Source organism: Octodon degus, unplaced genomic scaffold, assembly GCF_000260255.1.
Source record: "Octodon degus isolate 3935 unplaced genomic scaffold, OctDeg1.0 scaffold00005, whole genome shotgun sequence".
Lineage (NCBI taxonomy): Eukaryota > Metazoa > Chordata > Mammalia > Rodentia > Octodontidae > Octodon > Octodon degus.
In genome coordinates, this window is record NW_004524581.1 from 29,758,966 (window position 1) to 29,786,031 (window position 27,066).

Sequence of the window (27,066 nt, forward strand, 5' to 3'; positions counted from 1 at the left end):
GACGAAAAGATCAAAGAAAACATAATTTTCTTCAAAACCCAAGTGAGATGGAGTTATTTCCTTGTGACATTTTTGTGTTAAAAGGCAGACCGCTCTTTTCAAATAAACTTTAATTTCTCTGCCTGCCCTTCCAACACCACCCCTGCTTCTTTTCTAATATAATCTCTGTAACTCAATTCATGGAGTGTGGGGCCTGCATGCAAATCAAGGGGGAAAAGGCTGAGATAGAAAGGAGGCTTTTGGGGCAGAACCACCACGCTTGCTCATGTGGCCCAGTCTAGATAGCAGAGACCAGGGGAAAAGCGACATTTTCTGTCAGGACTGCATGGGTCAAAAAGCAAAAGGTGAAACTGTTTCACTATGGACCCGGAGGACCCGGCATGCCTTGCTTCCCATGTGGGATGGTGGACTGAAATCCTTTTAGTGCTTCTGGGTGAGTGTGACAGCTCTGTTCCTAACCAAGAGGTGACAAGAAAATGAGAAAGGGAGCAGGGGGTGTAGCTCAGTGAATAGAGCACAGCCCCAGCACCCCAAAAAACAGAAGCAAAGTCCTCTCTAAGCACACATTGGTGCACTTTTCAACAAACTCCTATTTCAGTGACAGGAATAAACCCTCAACCCTCTACCTCAGAAGCTGTCAAGGGAAAATACTTCTTATCTATGCGGTCTTCCTCCTCTTCGTCGGGCGGTGGCTTTGCTGGAGGTGGCGGGCGTTCTCTCTGCAGAAGGAAAAATAAATAAATATTCCACTACCTCATTTTCAAGTATCTACATTTCCCGGTTTGCCTTTACGTTAGCCTTGGAAAATGGACAATAATGTAAAGAGCTCTCCCGAGAGTCTCAGGTGAACAGACAGAGCCCCATGTGAGCACGACTCAGCCAGCATGCTGTCCAGTTTTCACGCTGGCAGCAAACATCATAATCACTCCTTGACACCTCAGGCCCCAGAGACCGATGCCTGCGCTGAGAGCTCGTACCGGCGCGGTTTGAACACATCCATCATGATGCAATAGGCAAAACTTCAAGGAAAGGAAAAATCTGTGGCTTAACTTTCAGACTGCTCTAAGAAAAAGGAATCATTAGAATTAAGTTAGGAACTAGTTCTAAAGCCAAGGTTATTAAGGAAGAAGTGAGAAAAGTAATCAAGGGCACAACCTTAGATCCTTTCAAAGTTTCTATCTATCTCCTTTTATTAGCAAAAGTTCCAAGATGATCTGCTAGGCAGGTATGGTGGTGCCCCCCTGCAGTCCCAGCTACTCGGGAGGTGGAGATGTGAGGTTTTCCTGCGGCCGGAAGTCCAAGGCCAGCCTGAGCCACACAGGAAGTCAGCTCCTTCAGTAACACATACTACTTATCATTGCTATGTGAAAGCTTAAGTCACCTCAGCCTATTTTCAAAAGAAGAGTATCTGTCAGTTCTCTGACCTAAAGAGAGCTTTCCAGTAGTGTACATGGTATCAGAGATTAAAGCTAGGGCCTTCACACTGAGCTCCATCCTCAGCCCACTCTTTTATCTTGAGAAAGGGTTTCACTAAATTGCTAAAGTTACTCAGGCTATGCTCTAATTTGCATCCTCCTGCCTCAGCCTCCCAGAGTTTTGGCACAACAGATGTGTGTCACCATACCCAGCTGGCAAGCTTACTCTTAAAGGGCCATACAGTTAATGTTTTAGGCTTTGTAGTCAACTTTGCCATCCGAGCACATATGGAGCCACAGAAAATAGATAAATGAATGTGGCTGTCTTCCAATAAAACTTTATTTATAAAAGTAGGCAGCTGTAGATGGGCTTGCCCACTCCTACCCTGAAGAGGAGACAGTGGGCCAGTTATGGCTGAATTTGAATACAGAACGATCCTGGTGAAGGAAACCTGGAAGCTGACAGCTGAAGAGAGCTTTGCTGCTGCACCTGCTGTGCCTCTAGTGCTGTTCATATTCATTCCCAAGCCTGGGACCCATGTTTCAGCTCTCATTCCCACGGGAGGGGCCAGGGCCCTACCACAGGGGCTGGCCCATTTTTCGCCTGCAGGTCAGTTTACCGTGCTGCTAAGCGAGAGCACTTCTAAAGCTAGGGAAAGGTGAGTGCTGAATGATGAAAGAGCCCCAGAGAAACCTACAAAGAAAGATGCTTCTCCAACTCAGGGAGCTACCAGCATTAGCGTTCTGGCACCCACAGTATCTGCAGGGGCATGCTCAGCACTGCACCTCCATAAATCAGTCATCTCCACAGTCCCTGGAGCCAGACAGATCCCCAACGGCAACGACTGCCAAAGAGCTTTGTGAGCTGCAGCCAAAAGCAGCTATTAGGCCAGATTTCCCACCAAGTCCCACCTTCCTCATCCTTCCTTGCTCTCAGGTGCAGGAATGAGCCTGGGCCCAGTGCAGCACGTAAGAGAGGGACCAGCAAAAGGCACAGGGCCATGTCTTGTCCTCCACTGTAAACCAACCTGGGGACACAAGCAGCTGAGGAGAGCAGAAAGAAATACAGCAAGAAATGACCCATCCTAGGGGCCTTCCAAAGGTCAAAAAGCCTAAACAGAATAACTCAAAAGGCTTTTGAGAAAGGTGTGACCATCAGGGACATGGGAAGGAAACCGAAGTGCCCAGCGTGGACCAGAGGCTGGGTGTGCACAGCCAATCAGAGCCATCATCCATCAAGCTTATGGAGATTCAGCCCTTGGCCACTGTTAATTACTAGGTCATTAAGACTGGAGAGCTACAATACACAGGAGCAAGAATGCCTTGGTGTACGCTCCAGACACACCAGTTTCTGCCCAGCAAGTCCTCTGAGGCAGTCACCAGGCTTACTCCAGGAGGCGGGTGCTGCTGCTTGCCCGGGCTCCGGCTCCCCCTAATGGGCACTGCCGGTAAGCACCTCTGGACACGAAGCCTCCCCACAGCTGGATTTGCTCCAGTCCCTTGCACCTCGCAATGAGATGTGAAAAACCCAGCTGTGTCCACAGAAGTGCTGTGGCAGCGGTGCTCAGAGTCTGCCCTTGCTTTCACCACTCACAAAGACTCTGTCACAGCCATCGTTGACAGCCACTCTGAGGCCACCACAAGACTGGCAGCTCTCTAGGATCCATGCTGAAATGTTGGGATTGTTTTAAGGCATAGAAAAGGGCCCAGGAAAAAAGAACACCTCAAGACACCTCAGGCCAATCCAATGCCAAGCACACCTGGAAGGACCAAGGACCACCCAGCAACCAGAACAGCACTGAAATGGTCCTATGCCAGACGCAAGGCAGAGGGAAAGGCGGCTCTGCCCCGGGAACCTGACCCATGGTGCAGTCAGCACTGGGGTCCCAGCAGAGCCGGGGCCAGCTTAGCCACTGCCAATGAGCTATGCTCCAAATCTGGCAACGCAGGAAGAAAGGTCAGGGGACAGTGATCCAGGCCTACGCTCAGAGCACAGCCCTAGGCGGGAAGAGAGAACCACGTAGAAGCCTGCAAGTAGAAGCCAGCACCAGATAAGAACAGCAAAACTGGAAGATGGCCCTTAAGAAAAACCAGTGTTACCCCAGCCTCTTAGTCCAGTGCCTGGAGATGTCCTAACTGAATAAAAGAATGCCACAAGACAATGAACACAATGTCTGATGAAGCCTTTCTATAGAAGAGCTGAATCCCGAACCTGCCCTGTGGGCCAGGAAGGGGAGTGTGCACTCAGGGCAGACAGGAGCTCCTTTCACTGGGCATTTCTGTTCTCCAGAGAGGACACAAATAACACACAGCAAAAACCCGAAGACAGAGCAGCACAAGGCTGAACAGAAATGAAAGGCTTTAATTCGGTCTTGGCCAGTGAAGGAATGGAAGACACAAACTGGCTATCCTAAAATCAGAAAAATCAAAGTCCTGTCTCCATGAATCTGCATAGTTTTGCCACTCTGATCAGGGGAGGGACAGAGCAGAGCCCCATGAGGAAGAGAGAACAACAAGAGGACCCAGGTTTCCTGACAGGCAGGCACTGGGTGCCATGGTCCCTCTTCCCAGTGTTCGCAGCAGCCCCCGCGGCCACGGCACCCCAGCCACATACAGGCCTCACTCCAGCTGTCCTGGCGCCTGTGGCCTCGGCCTCCTTGCTCGTGGACTCTCGGTCTGACGACCGCCCGCTGGCCGAGCTATCTAGCGAGTGGCAGGAGACAGCGTTATACAGTGCCTCGTAGGGTCCCTCCTCCTCAGCATTGGTGTCAAAATCAATGATCAGCTCAGTCACTGCTTTCTCCACGTCACCTGAGGAGGGTAGATGGCAAGGAAGTCAATGAAAGGGCACAGCCTCAGGTTCGTACCCCAAGCTTCTCTGGCGCTCTGAACCTGTCTCAGTGCCTGACAGGACAAAGACTGCTTTGCTCCAGGGCAGGAATACATAATGCAGATTTCAGCAACTCTTCATACCCTGACACTTAAACAGATCGTTCCCTAATTCAATGGGAAGGGCTGGGGTACAGTTTGGGGGTGTGGCTCTGGCTTAGTGTACACTCTGCCCTGGTTTGATTCCCAGCACTGGAACAAACAAAAATAAAATAAGAGGACTTTAAACATCTATAAGGGATCTCTTTCAAGACCTTCATAAAGTCTCCATATACCGTAAAACCACAAGAGCACAAACATAGCCTATAAAATATAGCAAAATATTACTGAAAAGCAGGAAGAAGCACACATGAAGGGCCCCCAGGTATTCAAGTGGAGGGTGGCAGGCACTGCGGGACCACGGGACTTGCTTGCTAGACAGCTGCCAACCTCAGGGCTCGTGGGGTTCAAATCTGCAACTGCAAAGTGGTCAACTTAGAGGAGCTGGCTATCTCTAGGTGACTTGTAGGTAGTCAAAGCTACAAATACAAAATCCTTGAAAGCTAAGTGTTTAGTGTTTAATCCGTTACCAACAGATTATGAGGTTGAGGAGAAAGGCACAGAGAGGAGGGAGAGGAAGAACCTGCAGCAGAGACAGACCGGGCCCCGCGACTCTTTCTGCATGTGTCTCTGTTTTCATTTTCAGCTCCACTCCGTTTCTCTCCCCTTATTTATTGTGATGGGGGGCGTCAGTTGTTCTTTATTTTGTTGTTGTCATTCACCATACCAAGGACCTCAAGGTTGCTCAATAAATCTCAAGAAAGATCCTAGCTAGTGAGGGACGGGCTGGACACCCTAGGTCAGTACGCAGGCCATCTCTGTGGAGCAGACGATACGGCACCAAAACATGCCATCAGAGGACGCGCCTGCCAGCCAGGAGACACACCGTGCACTGGCTGCGGGTCAGCTACGCATCAGGCACTGCACTCTGTGGGTTCGAGTGTTCACGGAGCCCTCAATTCATCTCGACACAAGAGTGTCAATCACATTTCAGAGCCAACTGTCTGAGCAGACAGCAAAATAAAGTAAGAAGATGCCACAGGCAAAGGCCTAAGCTATGGCCAGGGAGACTTCATAAGGCAGCTGGAAAAGTAAGTGAACATAAACTTACTAAGAGCTCACGACCGCTACTCACTACTATTTGAATTAGGGTTTTCCATTCTGCCCAAGAATATTCGGCTCTTCCCAAGATGAGCACCCCGCTCCTGGCAGGAAGGAGTCTCCTCACCCTGAGACTTCTGTGCAATGGAGTCCACGCTGGACAGCAGAGGCGGCTGGGCTGTGGCGCTTTTATCTACATCTTTTGCACTTCTTTTTCCAGTCATGTGATCTATATGGGAAGATTCAAAATAAAAAAAAAAAAAGAAAAAACAGAACTGCACCAAAGACAGATGCCTCAGCTTGGCTAACGTGAGTCCAGCCTCCCGGATAGCGAGACAGACTGATACCTTCGATAAGTGCTGCTATCTGCTTGCTTTTCTGCGAAGGCAGTTCCCGGACAGTGTCAAGGGCAGTCAGTCCATGGTTATCTTTTATGTTGACATCAATTCCTAGAAAGGCATACCAGGTGGACAGGGGCATGAGTGTTTTTATGTCAGACTGAAAGAAGGTCAAATCCCAGGATGCCTAAGGCTCCCAAGCAGCATGACCAATAGTTTTCATCCACAGCCATTTAGTTCAGCGATTTAGAAACAATTCATACATTTATAACCAACCAGCAAAGACACACATACGCTGGGTTCAAATGCAGCCAGCAAGACTCCCCCTCCAGGGAGGCTAAGGAGGAACAATCCCATCCCTGGCACGCTGTGGAGACAAGAGCACTGCCGACCTCTCACCTGCAGCCAGCAAGATTTGCACCACATCGGTCTTGCCAAACAAAGCAGCCTCATGCAAAGCACTGCCCATCTCCGTCTGGAAGGCAAATGAGAGCGCAGAGCAGGCTGTCATCAAAACGATTCGGCGCAGCTCCATGTGACAAACGGGACACAGACAGGGAGGGGTGGGACAGTACACTACACAGAGCCCTCTGCCATTATCTTTCCAACTTTTCTATTACGGATTTCAAAACCAATCTCAGCCCACAGACAAGGTCATGTGTATACCACCAGCAGACCACATATGAGCAACACTTACTCATCCATCAGTGAAACTCCCAGGATCCCACTTCCTGGGTAGGATGAGTAACGAGAAGAACAGAAATGTGGGCTGGCCCACGTGAAGCTCCTCTGAATGGGGACAGCTACCGATGAAGGAAAACACTACACCGAGGAGACTTTCAGGGTGGAAAAGGTGGCAGTGGGAATGCACTTTTAGGAAGACAATAAAACTTTTTGGATTTTGAGAGTCTGCTAGCACATCTTTTCAGAGTTTAATGACTTCATCTCACCCCTGAAAAGAAACCAGAAAACTAACAGATTCACGGGGAGAATTCATTTATCTCTATAGAGTTTCACATTAAAACAAGCTGACAGATGGAAGCGCCTGACACGCGGTGTGGAACGTGCTAGATCAGAACACAGCCCAGCAGCGTGGTACTAGAGCCTTTCCCAGCAGGATGGCGGCCCCGGTGCTGGAAGGAGCACCAGCCTTACTACCTGGTAGTTGCTATCCATGCCAGCGTCGAGGAGGACCTGGACCACTGCCTTGTGGCCATTCCGTGCGGCCAGATGCAGAGGTGTGTGCTTCTTGGTGCTGCAGCTCAGGAGGTTGGGGTGGGCATTCAGTAGCATCTTCACCACCTCCAGCCGCCCGTAGAGTGCTGCCAGGTCCAGGGGGGTCTCAAATTTGTTGTTGCGCATGGTGGGGTCTGTGAGCTCCTCCAAGAGCACCTTTACCACCTCCGTGTGGCCATATTGCGCGGCACAATGCAGGGCTGTCTCGTTGTCATTGTTCTGAAGGGTTAACAAGTACAGCAATCAGCAAGGGGACTGGTGGGCTGGCATTCACCTGGGGTAATCACACATAAAACTGCTGAAATTTAAATGAGAAAAATAGCAGCAATACTTGAGGGCTAATCAGAGTCAGAAGCCAGGCTTCCCCCCACAAACAAGCCTGTCTATGCCCATCCATCACTTCTTCCCTGGTTCCTGCAAAAGGGAAACAGTGGGTCACCCCAAGACATTTGCAGTCTCGGGTGTGCTCCGAAGGATGCGTCTCTAGACTACAAGAAGAGTGAACGAGGGAACGTGGCAGGCACTGGATAGACGTCTGGTCCAGGTGAATACTGATCAGATCACTGCCATTGTTTCATTTTAACTTCAACTGGTTTTACAGTAATTTGCATCTGTCCAACTCTGTAGTTCTGAGTCTGGATTTGTCCTCCATCTATTGCCCTTCACATAAGGAGGTTGTCTTTGTAGCTTCTTGCATGCAAATCATTAAGCCAGCGATGACAGTTACAGAGCACAGCACCAAAAACCACTCTCAAAGATCAGCCAACAGCCACTTCCAGGGGAGGGAGGCACCACGCTGAGTCTTGGGGCACAGGGGACCCGTGCTGCGGGGCACCTGACCGCAAGCCGACGCATGCAGAAGCCACACTGTTAAAATAGCAGCAGCAAACAAGAGCATTTTCCACAAGAAAGACATGACCAGACACCGGGATGCACGGTGAGAGAGGTGCAAAATACTGTATTCCAATGTCACACTGCCATCTATTTATATTTATAACCCACAGCCCTCCAGTGCCAACTCTGTATCAAAAGGAATAGAGTCTGGAATGCACTGGAAAAACTCTATTCTCTAGTGATCATCAGAAGCAAAATGCTAGTTATTCCAATGGTTTGGTTTTTTTTTTACTATTATTGATAACATACATTTAGAGAAGAAATAATTTCCATGACCTCTGTCTTTTGAAAAGCATCAATAAAAGTAATTCTCCCACAAGACTTTGGGATTCCCAAGCTGACTCAGGAGGCTTCTGCTACTCTGGGGAGGTGAAGCTTAATTGGAGCTTGTCTACCAATTCAGTATTGTGCACCCTCAGTCACAATGAAGGTCAGAAGTAAAAATGAACTGTTTCCAAAACTGCTTTAATTCTATTAATGATATTTAAAGAGTAACAGATTAGGAGTTACCCAAACATGCATGCAATTCCATCTGCTTTTGATCTGCATTTGACGGCATCATCTTTTCCAGCTATACCAAGTGTACCAGAAATATCCAGAGCTGCTAGGAGGAAGGACCCCAAAGGCCAGAACAACAGTCCAGAAAATGTGACAGTGAAGTCAGGACAGAAAAGGTGGTAGCAGGAGGACATGCAAAGACAGAGACACGCAGAGGACACGGAGGGAGCAGTGCCAGCCCAGACGTGGCCCTCACAGCCGTGGCCCTCATGGCAGGGCGGGGTGAATCCACACCAGCTCAGACATCCGCAAGAAGGAGAAACACTGGGCAGAAACCAAAAGCCTGAGCTCCCTGTGCTTAACAAGCCGACTGGGGCACCCATCCAGAACTCCTTGAGCAGGAGCAAAGCTGTCACTTGTCCTTCTGATGACAACGCAGCTACACTGCCCACATCACAGGAGCTCTCTGCAGAGTGGTTCTGGCTCAGAACAACACGCCCGGAGAAGCTTACGAGGATGCTCCAGGTCTTACAGCTCAAAGACAGCAAGACAACAAGGCCAAGAAGCCAGCTTGTTCTTGTTAAAATCCCACTCCAGAAAAACTTATTTACTCTGAAGCAAAAAGTACTGTGCCTTTCACATCCAAGTTGTCTCTCAACATCCGCAATAACCTGTGCTTGAGTTTATAAAAAGTATGGCATTAGAGTCTGAAGAAATAAATATAAAACTATAAACCACCCAGAGGGCTCCAAAGGTTGGGAGTGGTCTCCCACAACCCCCACTCCCAGTCTAGAACAAAGACAGCTATCACTAAACTATCCTGCTAAAGGTGTTTAAAATCTGGATCACCACCAGCCACTTTCCTGCCTTACATTAAATGACGCAACCACATCTCTACAGAAAGTTACGTGTGAATTCACAAAGCAGGAAACCTACTGGTATGGTTCAGTCTTCCCAGACCTGGTCTAGCAATTATAATCCTTCTGGGTTTATGGCTGAAGTGACCACATCTCTGTACCACTGAACATACCACTGCAATGAGCCCGTACTATGGTTTCCTCTTCAAGCCTGACAACTTTCAGCATATAAAGTCAGTAAGCATCGATTCATGGACCCACAAGAAAGGGACTCCAAGGAGAGGCAAAGACTGAATTGTCTGGAATCCTTCCATTTCACACCTTCACGTAACACTATGGGTGCTTGCCCCATCTCGAGAGTTCACTACATCAGCCATGTGTGGTGGCCAGTGGCCCGGGCCCATAAGCCCAACTACTCGGAAGCTGAGCCAAGAGGATCATGAGTTTGAGTCCAGCCAAGCAACTTAGTAAGGCTGTCTCAAAATTTAAAAAATGAGAAGGGAATGTAGCTCGGTGGTTGCGCACTTGCCTAGTGTACGCAGCAGTCCTGGATTGAATCTCAGCACTATAAAAAAAACAAAAACAAAAAAATGACTTCCCGGAATTATGTTACTATAATTGAACTGGACTGGGGGAGGGGACTTGGATAAAATACTCCAATTTTCTCCCAAATCTTTGGCACAAATGCTTCACTCCTACCCATCTTAAGGCTCGTTTTCTGTTTGTTTGTTTGTTTTTTTGTTATAGTCTGTACCTCTAAGGAAAAAAGGATTTCTATTAAAACTTCCAACATCTGGGGCTGGTGAGATGGCTCAATGGTCTAAAGCACCTACTTGGAACAAGCTTCGCAAAGCACAGGGACCGCGGTTCAATCCCCCAGCACCACATGCCAGCCAGCCCCTCCCCCTGGTGGGCTGAACTGGCCACACACACACACACACACACACACACAAATAAATAAAATTTAAAAAAAAAGACTGGGTGTGGTGGCACGCGCCTATAATCCTAGCTCTTGGGAGGCTGAAAACAGAGGGATCACTACAAGTCCGATCTGTGTAGTAAGACCCTGCAGACCCTATACTAAATACATTACTAAAAAAAAAAAAAAAAAAAACACACACACACACACACCTGACATTCCATGCCTTGTGATCTGATACACTAAAAAGGACACAACATCCCTTCCATAGCCTTCCGGCCCCAAGCGTGGCACCAAGGGAATGGCAGGCAGGCTGGGGACAGCTGCCTAGACTCCTACACACCAAAGTTCTGAAAGACCAGGACAGGAGCGAGTGCATGTTATGTATGATCCTGGACCAGGGCAGGAAAAGTGCTCCAAAGGATTTTATTGGGTTACCTGGCAAACAGTACACACACACACACACACACACACACACACACACACACACACATACACACACACAGAGCAAATGGGCCACATGTTAACAAGGGAGCGAGAAGACACAAATATTCTGAAGTATCCCCATGCTGTAGTTCACTGCTTTATTCTACCACCTTTTTTAAGTTGGGAATTTCCAAGATAGAGTAAAAAGCTTTTTCAAAGCTTTGGGGTGATTCTGATGTAACAAAAAATAAGGAGAACTGGAGACAACTGATCTGAGGCCCTTCCTGCTCTGAGACTGAATTATCTTTAAATGAACAAAAAATAATCTACCCTAAAATAGACTGTTGTCCATGTTATAATATTTCAGACTAAGTTCGAAGAAATTGTTTTAAAACAAAGGAAATGCATCTCGAGGCACCCGCTCCAGTGAGGATGAGTTACCCTTGGGTAGCTCATGCTGACTCGCACAACAGGACAAGCCCAAGGCACCGAACAGGACAGCAAAGCTCACAAAGACCGCAGGCTCCCTGCGAGGCAGCTGAGATGCGCTCCTGACAGCAGCGCCACTGCGGGGGATTAATGTAATTTAGCACAACAATTCCTAGACACAAGCCGATGAATAAAACCCCAGACTCAGGACAAAACCTAGGAGGTGAGATGGGAAGCAGCCCCTGCACCTTCAGAGGCACCCCTGAATGTCCCTGTGACCTCTGACTTTGCAGGGTGCCAGGAGAAAGGCAAAGAGTAGTATTTTCAGAGAAATCTGCGCTACTACATTTAGACCAATCTGCTTTCCATATGTAAAATCAAAGGCTAGGAAAATGTACATTTAAGAAGCAAAGTCAAGAGCTGGGTACGGTGGTGCACACATATAATCCCAGCACTCAGGGGGTTGAGGCAGGAAGATGAATGTGAACTCAAGGCCAGCCCAGAGCCACACAGTGAGACCTTGTCTCAAACAACAGAAAATCCAAAGTCATACTCTTTGATCAAAACTTTATAAACCAATGAAATCACTGACAAAGAAAACAAGAGCCAAAGCCCCACCCCACAAAACCCTGTCTAATCTAACTGAACAGTTTTATTAAATGGCTTTTGAGAAATAAACTATATATAGTTTTTAAAATTTGGAACTCAAATACTACTGGTTATGTATCATCATCATCTTATTGTTATTATTATTATATTATTATTACTATTATTATTAATAATACTGAGATTGAGGTACATCCTTAGTCCTTTTCAGTTTTTTATTTTTTATTTGAGACAGGGTTTTACTGAATCACTAAATTAGATTGGGCTTGAATTTAGAATCTTCCTGCCTCCACCTCCCAGAGTGCTGGGATTTTACATGTACACCACCATGCCTGCATTATCTTACTAAAACCCCAAAGCAAAAGCCAGGCACTGTGGCACATGCAGGCAATCCAGCTAATGGAGAGACTGACAGAAGCATTACAAACGTAGGTCCAGCCTAGGAAACTCAGTGAGTCTCTGTCTCAGAAAATAAGGACTGGTTTAGACCAATTGTCTAGCATGCAGGAGGCCCTGAATTCAATTCCTGATAACAACAACAACAAAAAACCTTTCAACCATCCAGCATGTAAGTGGCAAAATCTATTTTATAGAAGAGGAAACCAGTTTCAGAGTTAAGCAGCATGCTCATCAACAAAACTGAAATGCGCAGCCCAAAGCTCAAACTTGGTCTGAGGGGAAAGCCTCCCTCCACGTAATCTGAGTTTTCTCTCTACTGCTCTCTGCGCCCTCATCAAAAGATCAATGAAAGAGAGTACCATCCCATTCGGTAATGCGAATTAAAGAGAAGACAGAGTACCAGAGTATCTAAACAGAGGCCACTGCTGCAGACCCTAGGCCAACTGCTCCTCCACCCTTAAGGTCATGCAGCCAGGGCACAACACATCACCTGGGGCGCCATGCCACTGCGGGGGAGGGGCTGCATTGCTAAATCAGTGTTCTCAAACAGAAGCATGAAATCCTTGCCTCATGTTTACAAGGCAAGTAAGAAAGTAGCCAATGTGGACGAAGGGACATTTTGACCCAACTCCAGATTGCTGTCAAAAAGCAAACTTCGGCAAACCTCTGGACGCAAACACGGCAGGCAAGAGTGCTGAGCAGCAAGGCTGCCCCACCCCAGTGATACGCTCGGCCTCTTGGGCAGTGAGTGCGGTGAGAGCTGGGGGTCATGACTACGCCCTGGGCCGCTGCCTGGCCCTGTCCTCCACCCTGCCTGGCAAGCGCCCTGCTGGCCCTACAACCTTGCTTTTTCTCTCAGAGCCCTCCATGGGCCTAGAGTGAGGAGCACAAAGAGGCGCTGAGCTGGGGGTTCTTCTGAGGCTTCAAAGCACCACACTAGGAAGAATGAGCACCAGAAAATGAGAGGACAGTGGCGAGAGACAGCTTGGGAGGGAACACACCTCGACAGGCTACTGAAACCTGAAGAAAGATTAGACACCACTGCAAAAGAAACCTGGAAAGCACACTAAAATAATTTTTTTGATTCCAGGAAATATAATATAATCATGTTTCTGCACTTATTTAAAAGTAAGCTAATTTATAGGACTATATTTTTGTTTTTAAAATTTCAATGATTTTAGAAATTCCAACAGTAAGTTAAGCATACAATGCTTTCTCTTCAATTTCTCCATTTCCACCGTTTCTGACATTCCCAACCTTTCTAGAATTAATATGGGTTTTCAAAATCGCCCCAAACCCAGCATAGCTGCCTTTTCCCATTCTCAGACAAGCCAAAAGCAGATGGGCCGAAGTGGAGTAGTAAGGGCGAGGTGGAGCCAGGGCAGCTGAGAGCGGGAGCCAGAGGGGCCCGGGGGGAGGCAAAGCGGGAGAGACAAGGCAGCAAAATCCTGGCGGCACGTACACACCTTGGCATTGATATAAGGGTCAAAGGGGCCGTACTTTTTGAGTGCTTTGATCTCAAGAGCATTCTACAAAAAGGAGAGGAAAAGAAAACGTGATGATAAAATGGATGAAATATATCAAAGCAAAACACAGCCCCAAAAGGGTGCAATGCGAGAACTCACATCTGCCCCTGGGTGCCCTGCCGGGAAGCCAACGGGGACACAACCTCTGGGGCCCCTCACCTCTATGCCCCATCTAATGATCCAAATGAAGCCACACGAATGGTTTTTAAATAAATCAATGGCATGCTTGTAACTACCTAGATCCAAGGTTCTTCGAGCTGCAGCAGACCTCCTGCCCAGCCCCTACCCCACCCACCTGCCTGCATACTCAGAGCCCTGGGCAGGTGGCCCACCTATCAGCGCAGACTCCAAGCAGGGCAGCCGTGAGCAGGAAAGGCTAGCACACTCAAGTGGCCCAAAAATCCAAGCAGCTGTGTGCCGAGGCAAGAGTGGGCAACGGCAGGGTCAGAAATGGTTGCTGGGAATTGCTTAAATGAAGACCTTAACGGGTGACCAGGATTTTCAATACTGAAGACTATTAGTCACAAGCAAGCTTCCTTATGCATCTTCTTCAAAGAAGAGACACTATCACTTTAGTCAGGAGCATTTTCATTTAGCCTCCAAAGAGGCAATTTTCATGGCAAATGTTATGAATGGACATCCTCACTGATGACTGTAAGTGTCTGCTGCTTCCTACCCAGAAAACAGAGTCCCAAAAGGGAAGGATAAGCTGATTAACAGCTAGTACGGCTGCGCTCCAGATAGAGCTATTTGAGACCTCTAATTTTCTTATGCCTCAGAGAGCAGCCGCACTTCTCAGAATCAAGGTCATGCTTTTCACCTAACAGTTCACTAGGTCTGGCACGGGTCCCGCTGACAGATGGATTTGCCAGGACCCGATTTCCTGCTTCTGGGCGGGTAAACCTTGAGCTAATCCTACAGGTAATTTAACAATCTCCTCTCACTGAAGTCATGAGGAAAACTGTTCTAAGCTTACTAAGAAAGAGCAGCAGCTCCCTCATCCAAGCACCAAGAGAAGCACCTGCTGCTGCTCAGCACCTCAGACACGGGAGAACGCTCGTCGTGGAGCACAGGGCCAGCTCCCCACCGCAGCCACACAGCCTTGGCCGCCCCAGGGAGGAGGTGTGAGAGAGGCCTGGCTCAGATATGCATGATTCAAGGGGCTTCCCCGACGAATGCAGGGAGAGAAGTGTATTCTGAGAGTACTTAAATCCAGGGCCACTGGAAGGTCTGTCTTTTTTTTTTTTTTAAATATGTTGCCTCCCTTACTTTCTAAAAATTCTCTCTCCTTTTGCAAAGTATGCAGGCACTGAAGCTAATACCTGAGGCTATCCTGGAATTGACCTTTATCCCACTGAACCACCTCTAGCCTGCATTCAAACCTTTCTAAGTTCTGAACTCATTTTTCCACAGGAACACAAGTATTTCTACTACTGCACCTTCAGACGTACGTAAAATACCAAGATGCTCACGCAGGACTGACAAACACTGGGAAAGCCGCACTGCCATGCCGGTAGCACAAGCACAATTTCCAATTAATAAAGCCGGCCCATCTGAAGTTGACTGCAATTCTAAGGTTTTGCATTATTTCAGGTGCTGCACGTAGTGTGACTATTACGCACTACATCATCGTAGTGAGTCACTAACTACCACCATCCCACACCTGCACGAGTCAGACGCATGCAGGATGCCTGCCACAGGGGATGAGCACGAGTGCAGGCAAGGGGCACACTGGCTGTGGAGGGGCTGGCTCCCCAGGACCTGTGCCCGGGAGCTAGATGCGGGTGGGTGGCAGGGCCGGCGGCAGCTATGCGCAGCTGAATGGAGAAGAGAGGAACGCCTCCCCACTTCCGACCTGTTCGTTGACTCTGGTGTGTGAGGGCCCCTGGTGGATGAGCAGGCGCACTATCTGGGCGTCTCCTTTCCAGGCTGCCAAGTGCAGGGGGTAACAGCCTTTGGAATCAGCCACGTTGGTCAGGGCATCGTTCCGCAGGAGAACCTCAACCACATCCCTGAAAGGCAAAAATCAATCGCGAGTCTGCAAAACCCAGAAGTCTTTCCTTCCTTCATTTGCAGAGCACAAAGCCCTCTCATGAGCAGGCTTTCCTGGGGCTGCCTGCCGCCACCCTGCCTGGCTTTACCCTCTATTCCGGGAGCTACCTCTGCACGTGCTAAGCAGCCGACCAGCCAGAGCTGTGCTACACTGACTCACGGCCTCTCTGTTGGGCAGTATTTCCACGTTCGCGGTGTTTAGACAGCAGTCTGGGAGACAGAATTTACATAAAAACAGTTAAACAAGACAAATGTCATTGTTCACTGCATTATTCAGATGGTGTAAGGGTGTGGGAGACCAAAGCAAACAGGCGGGGCAGAATTCAAAGTTGTTAGAAACATAAGCCAGACACACATGGCATCGTCTGATAGCTCCAGAAAGAGGGACTTGGCCTTCTTCTTGGTGACACCATTAAGTTAGCAGATACCAGTGCTCAGTTATTGCCATGCGCACAGGTCAAAGAAAATCCTCCCTGCACATAAAAACTCCATGGTCGTCTCTAGGGATTTCTTTTCCAGCTTTAAGGTGACTATAGAAAAGACATAGTGATCATACTTAATATAGTTTTTTGTCATTTTTTCCCATAATTTTATTGAGAAATAAATAGCAATGAGACAGCTTCAAATCGAATTGGTAGGACAGTTCCAATAATTAACACACTGCATACTGCCTTCTTAGTGGTTGTTTGTTGTACAAGATGCAGACATGATATCCTATTTACAAACACTATTAGACCAAATCCCTCTATTCCTTGAATTAAGAGAATGTAGCTATGTATCTATCCTAACCATTTTGAATACACAGATACAAGATGGACATTTATCCATATCCCCTTTTTTTGTTTAGTTCCATCATTTACATATTATAGGTGTGTGAACTCAGCAAAATATTCCAAAAGAGTCCAGTAGTCCATAAAAGTATTGGGTCTTCTGCTTGACTGGCAATGTCAGAAGTTGTTGACCTGAGTTCCCTACAGCTCAACATAATGACATGGCTTTATTTCTTATACTTCATTTTTACACTTTTCTGCTGGATGGTTAAGACCAAAAAAGGCAAGACCTATGTAAGAAGAATTGTAGCTTTTGGATCTCATAAGGTCAGTCAAATCCCCTCAGGCTTTTATCCTGAGACCCTGTACCTCAGATTGTAGATCCTTTGTCAGTGTCAGCCACATGGATGAGTCACGGCCATTGTTTGGCTAATTTGCTCTCTGTGAAAGCCTGAGAGAATGTTTTCTCTCCATGTGACTCTCCCTAGGCACACTCTACATCATCAATCACTTTCCTCTTTGGCCCCTTAATCTCCTTGATCAGAAAATTTGGGACACAACCGAGTTACATGATGTTACAGTACAAGTTCTCATATGTCCTGAGTCTTAATTGACCTTGGAAGGCTAGGGCCAAAATGTTGGCTTTCCTTGCGGCCTTCCTTTTTCTCTAATTTTTGATCTGCAAACTTAGGTTGTTAACCCTCCAGAAGAGAAGCTTATTGTTATTGCCATATAATCTAGACTGTTGAGCTTAACCTCACTATCTGTCTGAATATCAAACACCTTAGGCATTACATGGAACAGGTATCTTTCATAAAGTATTGATATGTTAAACTTTAAGTCCCTACAGAATGACAAAAAAATTAAAATATACTTTAAAAATAGGAATAAAGAATTATATATGTTTACACATAAGTCCAGAAATCTAACCATATACAACACTGTTGCAGGACAGTCCCACAACACTCCTTTTCCTGTCTTTAATATAGTTTAGAAAGCTTCATGTTGAAGGAAACAATTGTGGTCTTTCTTTGCAGCTGAACCAAATACTGGACAATTAATGTGGAAAACTACAGCATAATGAGGGCCTGCTTCTTGTTTTGAAAAATCTAAAATGAGGGGCTGTAGTGTGGCTCAGAGGTAGAGGATGCATGTGGCACGTGTGAAGTCCTAGGTTCAATCTCTATACAGTTCAGGCTGGCCTCGAACTTGTAGGGATCTGCCTCACCCACCTGAGTGCTGGATTACAGGCATGCACCACCACACCCAGCCTGAAAATGAAACTTCTACTGCTCATCTCCTATAATATTTGCTTCAAACACTCTTGAATAACCTCTATTTTGTTATACTCTGGATTCCATTCTTTACACTGAGGAGACCTACTCAGGAGACACAGGACATTTCCCCTTCTGTCCAGCCACCACACAACCCTCCCCTGGAGGGCAGAGCTGAAGCCAGGAGGCCTGTACCTTCCCTCAAGATCTTTTGCCTAAGGGAGACCCAATTCCAGACATAAGAGGAACAGACAGGCCATGGGATCTATGCGCTTTTTCTTTCTTTTTAGGCTACCTTTCATTTATTTATTTATTTATTTATTTGTGTGTGTGTGTGTGTGTGTGTGTGTGTGTGTATGTGGCCAGCTCAGCCCACCAGGGGGCGGGGCTGGCTGGCATGTGGTGCTGGGGGATTGAACCGTGGTCCCTGTGCTTTGCTAAGCTTGTTCTAAGTAGGTGCTTTAGACCACTGAGCCATCTCACCAGCCCCTATGCGCTTTTTCTTTTAATGTGGTTTTCGTTCAACAGGCTGATGTTATGGGGAATGAACAGCCAGTAAAGAGAGTCACTAAACAACTACTCTAACAGAACGCAAGTTGCTCAGGACTGCACAATCTATTTTCACATTTATCTAAGGGTCAATCACGCTGGATTCCTGCCCTAAACTGGATCCTTATTCTTACATCCTTGTGTGATAATGCAATACTGTATCAGAGAAAAGGACAAGAAGGGAAAAGGTAAAATTCATCAACTTTGGCTAACAGTTGCTGGGATGGGTAGGAAAGGATGTCTAAACTGTACACTAAAAACAGACTCAGGGATTCCGCAGGACTAAGTTTAGTTTTTCTTTTCCTCTGAGCCATCTTAGTCAACGCTTATAGGGAACAAAAGGGACAGCTGGGGGTGTGGGCATGGGCGGGCAGGGACAAAGCGCTCTACTCACTTGTGACCATTCAAAGCAGCGTGGTGCAGCGGTGTGTAGCCAGTGCTGTCAACGCAGTTCACATTTGGCCCTCTCCACATGCTACTGGGGAAAAAGAGAGACAGGTTCACAGAAGGAAGTCACAGAAAAAGGTACGGTGGGCTGGCCCCTGGGAAAGACTGAGCGAATGGGAGGCTTCTAGGGAACAGCTTCAAAGGATGCCCAGTGGGTGGACACCAGGGACACACGGCGAGGAGGGCGCAGGCCTGCCCGTAAGGCAGGGCGTGCAGACCACAGTGCCCCTGGGGAGAGATTTCTCTGCACCCTGCTGCTCACCAGTAACTTCATTACTAGCTCGGTCTGAGACACTTCATTGTGCTCCCAGTTCACTAAAGGTTATCAACAATCCCCTCAGCTGCATGCAGGTACTGAACACCCTTGCCCTACTGGTGGCAGATGGCTCAAGAGACACCGCAGCACTGACCACATGATCAAGACAATGCCACACGCACAAGGCACACATACTAAGCTTGTTCCAAGTAGGTGCTTTAGACCACTGAGCCATCCTTCCAGCCCCTAATGGAATAAGGATTTTTTTGTTGTTGTTGTTCCTCTCATGCCTTCATGGCACGTTGGCCAGCGGGAGAGTTGTGAGGTTCGAACTCCAGCCACCTGAAGCTGACAGCTTTGTGGAAGCAGCCACTTAAAGGACTGAGCTAGGCCCAGGCTCCCACGGCACACATACTAAGACACAAGTGGCCAATGTGTCTTTCCTTTGTAAATATAGCCAGCCCTCCACAGCCGTGGGACAGAACAAAAAAGTGCCTGTACGAGCACATACAGACCTTCCCCGTCACTCTTCCCTAAACACAGGAGTGCCACTCTTTACACAGCATTTACACTGTCCTAGGTGTCAGAAGCAATCTAGAGAAAGATTTACTATACACACAGGAAAATGTATGTAGATAATACCCAAACATGCTACTGTATATAAGAACCTGAGAATTGGAGAACTTTAGTGTCTGCGAAGAAGTCCCTCAAAGATACTGAAGAATGAATGCCGTGTGTGTGTGTGTGTGTGTGTGTGTGTGTGTGTGTAAACAGAGCAATTAGAAAGCTTTACTTGGTTCAGAAGTACAGGGAGCAGGCGCCCTGCTTTAGTCACCAACGCCTTCACTCTTATTCCTGTCTCCTACCTCACTGCATTGGCCAGAGAGTCTAAAATATTTAGCAAGTGACAAGCTTTTCTTTCTAAGAAGAACACTTCTGATGGTTTATGATGCATACTCTGTAAAGTACTGACAAAGTATTTTCCCCCTGCTTTTTATTTTTTATTTGATTGAATGGTGGGTCAAGTGTGGTGCTATGGATGGGAGCCAGGCCCACGCAGGCCGGGCCACGCTCCACCACTCAGCTACACCCCAGCCCCTTTTCTTTTTTAAAGCACTATTACAGCTATGCACTTGTTTAATTTAAATGCATTTTCTGCAACAATGAAGCTAATCCATTTTTCACATTTAATGACCTAAATATGCTATCGATAGGTTTCTTAATGGTTCCTTATGTTGAGCCATTCTCTCATTCTCGGAATAAACTTTACTTGGCTGTTCTCTATCATAGCCTTGATGAAATCTACCTGGGAATATCGCTTGAGAATTAATTACTATGGATTTAACCTACTCTACCCTACATTCCTAAGTGAGGCTGGTTTAGTTTTTGCTTTTTTGCTATGATTACTGGCTAGTATCAGTGTTTGGGTGACAGATCAGCTAGGCAGCTGTCTCATTTCTATATCAGGAATCACTGATATAAAGCACAAAAATTATAAGGAATTGTCAGTAAAACCACCCAACCCAGAGCCTTTAGAAGTGCAGATGCCATAGGCAGCATGAACATCAGGAACATTTTGGAAATACTCATCAAGAGAGAATAATTATAACTACAATACAAACATAGAGCAGAATAGCATATGCCAGTTGTATTGCTCTGTGATAAGAAATTAAACAGTAAAGAGTAAAAAAAAATTATGAATACTCTATAATAATTCAGAAATAGTCTATGAGAGAAATTTATCAGAATAATAGATTAAGTATACAGGTACATTCTCTCTCTGCTTAAAGTTTTATAACGTGATGAGGAAAAAATACAGTAACCTAATCTACCCTGAGAGATAGGCAGCTGGATTAATTTGGCCAAAAACAAAACAAGAAATGATATCATGAAATAACTGACAACGTTAAGAAACTCTTGAGGGGCTGGAGAGATGGCTCAGTGGTCTAAAGCACCTACTTGAAACAAGCTTGGCAAAGCACAGGGACCGCGGTTCGATCCTCCAGCACCACAGGCCAGCCAGCCCCGCCCCCTGGTGGGCTGAGCTGGCCACACACACACACAATAAATAAATGTAATAAAAATAAATAAATATTTAAAAAAAAAAAAAAAGAAAAGAAACTCTTGAAAGGCAAAAGGTGGACAAGTTCAGATCTACAGAGACACAAATCATAATAATCAAATGCCACTTCTCACCCGGCACATGGGTACAACAGAAATCATGACATTATCAAGTGTTTGCAAACAAGCACAGTTAAAACACCACCGGCCTGAGTTTAAACTGGTGGGCTCCTCTGGGAACACAATCAGGCAGCATCTTTCAAAACCAGAAATAGCTTTCACTGCGAGCCAGCACTTCACTCCCAGGCAGCTCTCCAACAGAAACATTTGTACACGTGCTCAGAGATGCACGCCGGCACAGGGCCGCTGTAATGGAAGAGTAGCTTAAAACCCTGCCGTCGATAGGCAAGTACTTAAAATGAGGCGTAACCCTCACAGTGAAATGAAATACTGCAAAACCATGAACAACAACAACAACAAAGAGGTCGCCATTCTATGTCCTGACGTGGGATGCTTTCCCAAGACGGACTCTGTTATGGTTCAGTGAAAGACAGAAGTCACTGTGCAGCAAACAGAGTATGAACTGCTCTCTATAAAAACACTTATACACGCACACGCTGGGGAAAGGACATGGCTACAGTGCTCACTGAGCTACGCAGTGGCTACCCTGGACAAAGAAACGTGTGTCAGGGGCACTGCAGGATGGGGAAGAGAGTCTGCCAAACTCCACTCCGTATTCTACCACACCATTTAGAAAACTTACCTTGTAATTGTATTCATGTTGTGTTTTTACAATTTATTTATTTTTGGTTTTCTGAGACAGGGTTTTGCTATGTAGCCCAGACTGGCCTTGAACTCGAGGTGATCCTCCTGCCTCAGCCCCCAGAAGTGCTGGGATTACAGGAGTGCACTACCACAGATGGCTACTTTTATAACAATTTTAAAAAGGAAAAGGGAGAGGAAATATGCACAGAGAACAAATGTACCAAGTAGGATCACTGGACCACAGGGTATAAAATCTGAAAAAGTGGACTGGGAGTATATAACAGTGGCTGCCAGAGGCCAGAGAGAGGTGAGGGGCAGGAGAAACAGCTGGTCACAGGATACAAAATTTTAGTTAGGAACAAGATGCAAGAGCTCTATTGTACAATACATGGTTGTAATCAGTGGCAATGCACTATATTTCTGAAAATCACTAGAAAGTAGGCTTTGAATATCGCCAACACGAAACCATCATATACGCAGTAACACGTGTGTTAACTAGCTTGGTACGCTCCACACTGTATGCGTATTTCAAAACATCATGTCGCACATGATACGTTCAAATCACATTTGTCATTTATACAATACAGCATGTTCCAAAGAGTTACAAGTAATTATTTCTTGTCATCACACCTGTACAATGACCTCATTTTCAAAACCAAGAATTACACCTGACAAACAATCAAAATACAGAAAATTAGTCAGGCCTGGAAAATCTAAGAGATACAATTTTCATGGTTACTTTTAAATTGTCACACAAGACAATCATCATAAAATTTGGATCATTAAAAATCCAAAAGTGATTTGTCCCAATCACAAAGCAAATCTATGGCAGATCTAAAAGTCCTTGTTACAGAGCTCTTGGCATTTGGCCAAAGAAAGACTTAGGAGCTGGCTGGAATGACCACATGAACTGAATGCACCTTAATAGCCGGCTTTGCATAATTCAGTAGCAAGATGACTGGATAAGTCCACAGAAGCTGAGAGAGGGGAATTAGCAATACCAGGTACAGCAACTGGGGGCACAGGCTTCCAGCAACCAATTTAGGACTCATTAGGACTCTGCCTCTCTTCCATCAGCACAACTCTAGTCCCAAAGTAACCTGGAAAGTTAAGTTTCACTGTCCTTTATCTTAGTGGAAGGCAAGGTTCAGCAATTGCTCCAACATTCTTTTACCTCCATATCTCTGGTCATAGCAATTAAAGTCTGGACATCCTACATCAGCATGAAAATTCCCTCAGCACTAAAAATGATGAGGACAGCTGAGGAAAGCTCCCAAAGGAAGCTATGTTCCCAACCTTCTCTCCATTTCTCTTTTTTCTAACTAGCATCTCAAAAAGTCCATCTAGAAATTCTAGTGACTGGAGAAAACATTAAGCAAAGCCTAAGTGAAAACAGAGAACTGGAATCTCCCTATTTGGTATTTCAGCTTCGACAGGATGATAGTAACATCCCCTCCACCCAAGTTTCTTCCTCTTTGGCAGAGCAAGAAAGGAGCTATTTACATGCTAGGTCTTCCTCCCCATCACAGCTGTCCTCTAGGTTTTGCTAAAACAGCAGGTGACAAAGAATTGCTCACCACCAAACTAAAGCAGAGTACAATGCTCCAAGAGAACCTGGGGGAGAAACCTACCACACAGCCCACAAGATTCCTGAAAAACCTTAACTGTCCAGATTCCACAGCCAACCCCGTGGCTTACAGGACAAACCCGGAGACTGACCTCGTGGCGTCTCGCAGCCAACAGACACAGCGTCCGTCACCCAGTCTTCCAGCCCTGTCCCTGCAACTGCAGGTTCTGACAGCTTCCAGGTCTTCCCCATTCATGGACATAAAACCTGGAGAAACCTGAGCCAGTTCAACAGCACCAGAGTATCACAGAGGAGGCACCACAGGCCTTGCCCCCTGCCTCTGAAACCTCTGTGTCTTAGAAGGCACCTGCACACGCTGAGGGCAAGAAGAACACGGACCTCTGGAATCAGGTGGGAGGCAGCTACCTGTCCCTGGAGGCTTCATGTGCAAAGCTCCATCAACCCTCACAATTAACTTTTCTATCATCCTTCAGACCTATCAAAGTCCATGCAAAAAGCATGGCACACAACTGCTGCAAATAAGAACAGTGAAGTCAAATAAGAACAGGAAACAAAAACAAAACCACTGGGACACTTACTGTGCCCAGCACAGAAAAAAGCCCAGATCAAATGTCCCCCAGCCCATGATATGTTTCCTGAAGGTAATCTCACCCCCAACTTCCCCATGATGTCTATCGTATGTGATCTTGAGTCCAGTGAATTCTCCATGCTGCTCGTTCTTAGTGCAGTAAGCTTTCCAGAGGAACCCCTTTCGCTTTCCAGAACACAGCACTACAGAAGCAATTCCCAGGGTCACCAGTCTACAACTTCCAACATTCAGGTTCTTGTTTTTGGGTTTTTTTTTGGTGGAACCGGGGATTGAACTCAGACCCTTGCGCTTGCCAGAGAAGCGCTTATTCCACTGAGCCACTTATTCCCGGCACCAACATTCAGTTTTTACCATTCAGATAATCCCCCCCGCCAGCTCTTGACCAACATGACCTCAGCATGGTATGGTCTCTGCAGTTTAACAAATCTATGACATTTGTGGCCATTAAAAATTGCAACAATCTCTTGACAAGACATACAAGAATACTGCACTTGAGATGTCTAAAGTGGCTTCGAGCTGGCAGAGATGTGCTCGTGTGGTTACCCAGCCTCTGCCAGGCAAGTAATGGCATCTCTCTCATGAGCCGGAAGGCCAGCCCAGCTCAATCACGTTTACTCCAGGCGCCAGAGGGTCACCTACCAGTGATCCAAGTGCACACAAGGCTGTGTTCAGAAAAGGAAGCGACCACGCAGTTGATGGGGAAATAGGAGCGGCAGGCTTTCCAAGGAGGGGAGAGGTGAGCTGAGGGAGCAGCCAGGCAGAAGCAACAAAGAGGCAACTCAAATTCAAGGGCCGTACAAGGTGGGGCAGGCGCTGAGAGGGAAAGCTCCAGAAGGCAAGGTCAGGGCATGAGGCGTCCAGAAGGGCCGCGTGCTGGGAAAGGGCCCGAGCAGGGAACCACATTTCAGAAAAACCTTCTGACAGAGGGGAGGAGGGCGCTCAGAGCATCAATTCACTGTTCACCTCTATGTTGTGCTGAATTCATGCTTCAGACATTTAAAAATCATTGTGCTGGGCTATTGTATGGACAATGAACTGGAAGAGTGCGACTAGACCCAGGGAGTCCAGGTGGAAGTTGGTGATTCAGGTGTGAGGTAAAGACTCCAGCTGTAGGGGGTGCAGAAAAAAAGAGAATAAATGCAACAGAAAAGCTAAGACCTGGTGACGAGATGCAAGAGGATAGTGCTAGGGTTGGAGAACTGCAAGTCTACGGAGAGTGAGAGCCACTTCAGGAGGAAACTAGTGCTGCTCTGTGTACTCGAGAGCATGAGGCCGTGCGGAGGACACGGGGAGCTTGTTCGGGCTGAAATGAATTTGTCTCCCACACGTAAGCGTATGGAGCGCAGTGACTACCAAGTCCACCAGGGATGGTGAACCTCTTAGAGTTTTCAATGACAGAAACGGTGGGCTGTGGCACGTACAAGTTCACAACCACTGGTCTAGACCATCCTGGTCACAAACTCAACAGTTTAAGATGACAAAGTTTAAATATCTGTTCTCATGTTATCTGTACCTGACCCTTGCAATACTACAGAGTGAGTAACAGGAACTATGTCCATTTTTCAGGTCAAAAACTATAGTTTGAATGACTTGCTGACATCATACAGCTAACTAAATAAAAACTGAAACAAAATCCCACATTTGACCCTGACTGTGAGTTCCTTTTAATCTTTCTAGCTCCTTGACCTTGAATGCGGGAACAGTGGCTTGGAGTTGTGGTTTGCTTCCTGTAATTTGCTCTCAGGAGGTCACGGGTTGTGGAGCACTGGGTCGGAAAAGGCCTTTTGGACCAGCGACCCCGTAACAGACTCAGTGGAAGAGAGGTCGAGGGGCAGCCCTCCACGGAGTCCTCATTAAATCCTAGGGGCTACATAGTTTTTTCAGCCTTTTTCTGCCAAAGGCCTTCACTGTTTTCTTCTTTTGATTATCCTTGCAAAGTCTGTTTTATCTCTGAGCCATAAGAAAGGCTGGGAGGCTTCCAAAGCAATGAAAATATCCTCCTAAGTCAGTCTCATTTTAAAAAGACTCCATCTCACTCAAATAAGTCTGACACATCCTTACTAAAACCCTTGCTACATATTTAATGGTTGAGGGTAAAGGGAGAGACACAGACACCATTTCCACTCTTGGAGAAGCTTGCGATCTCTGGGATCTCTGGAGAGAGACAACGTTTATAGCCAGAGGCAGTTGGTCACAAAGCCAAAGCCCCGCACAGGAGCCAGTGGAGTTAACTGTGAGACCATCACCATAATAGTAAGAGTAAGGGAGGGCTGAGGAGATAGCTCGGCAGTCTAAGTGCCTGCCTAGCAAGAACAAGGACCTGGGAGCAAGAACAAGGACCTGGGTTCAATCCCCAGTACCACATGCGGTGCCAGTCCTGACACCCCAGGCATGCCATTCTGGCCCGAAACCAGATGTGGTGGCACACACCTGTAAACCCAGCACTGGGGAGGCTGAGAGAAGGGGAACACTATGAATCCAAGCTGTATAGTGAGACCCTGTACCAAAATAAAGATTTTTTAAAAAATAGTAAAGGTAAGGTCACAAGGAACAGGAGAGAAGATGGCAGTAAAATGTCAAGTTTTTAGAAAGACATAAAGTAGGTGAGTTAGCAGAGCTGACAAAGTGAACCTGAGCCCAGTGTAGTGCAGGAGAATTCACACGCTGGGGCTGGGAGGCTCAGGAGTCAGAGGTGCTGAGGGATGAGGAGGGCCAAAGCAGGGCTTGATGTGAATTCTACATGGAGAGGTGTTAGACCCCCGCTCTGCTCCAGAGCAGCCAGCAGATTGTAAGCCCTTTGCCCAGATAGTGAGAAATAGATTAAGTCTGTGAAGAACCAGTCAAGCAGGCTTGGTGTCGTGGTGCATGCCTACAATGTTGGCCAATCTGGGCATTCCTGCCAACTGGTGCTGGGAAAACTGACTGGGCACATGCAGAAGACTGCACTCGTCTCTCACCATGCAATCAAATCAAATGAAAATGGATCAAAGATCTAAATATTAAAACAGAAGCACATAACCTGCTGGAAGACAACACAGGTAAAGCCCTCTAAGACACAGGCATAGTCAAGGACTTTCTGAACAGAACTGTAATTGCATAAGAAACAACATTAAAAATCACATTTGAGATTATATCAAATTTAA

At 46.8% G+C, this 27,066-nt stretch overlaps 1 protein-coding gene across 5 annotated transcripts in view; it reads right to left on the reverse strand.

Moving 5' to 3' along the window:
- Window positions 1-27,066, reverse strand: part of Anks1a (ankyrin repeat and sterile alpha motif domain containing 1A) — a 157,830-nt gene that overhangs the window by 71,913 nt on the left and 58,851 nt on the right. For 4 of the 5 annotated variants that reach the window (XM_023720773.1, XM_023720752.1, XM_023720761.1 and 1 more), the window contains exons 2-10: window positions 18,612-18,692; window positions 15,428-15,584; window positions 13,513-13,575; window positions 6,941-7,237; window positions 6,182-6,257; window positions 5,792-5,893; window positions 5,572-5,673; window positions 4,030-4,226; window positions 627-719 (exon numbers count right to left, since the gene is read on the reverse strand). In XM_023720773.1, the coding sequence (XP_023576541.1) occupies window positions 627-719; window positions 4,030-4,226; window positions 5,572-5,673; window positions 5,792-5,893; window positions 6,182-6,257; window positions 6,941-7,237; window positions 13,513-13,575; window positions 15,428-15,584; window positions 18,612-18,692 (1,168 nt within the window). The remainder of the gene's footprint in view (window positions 1-626; window positions 720-4,029; window positions 4,227-5,571; window positions 5,674-5,791; window positions 5,894-6,181; window positions 6,258-6,940; window positions 7,238-13,512; window positions 13,576-15,427; window positions 15,585-18,611; window positions 18,693-27,066) is intronic. The other variant, XM_023720767.1, reaches the window with a different exon arrangement.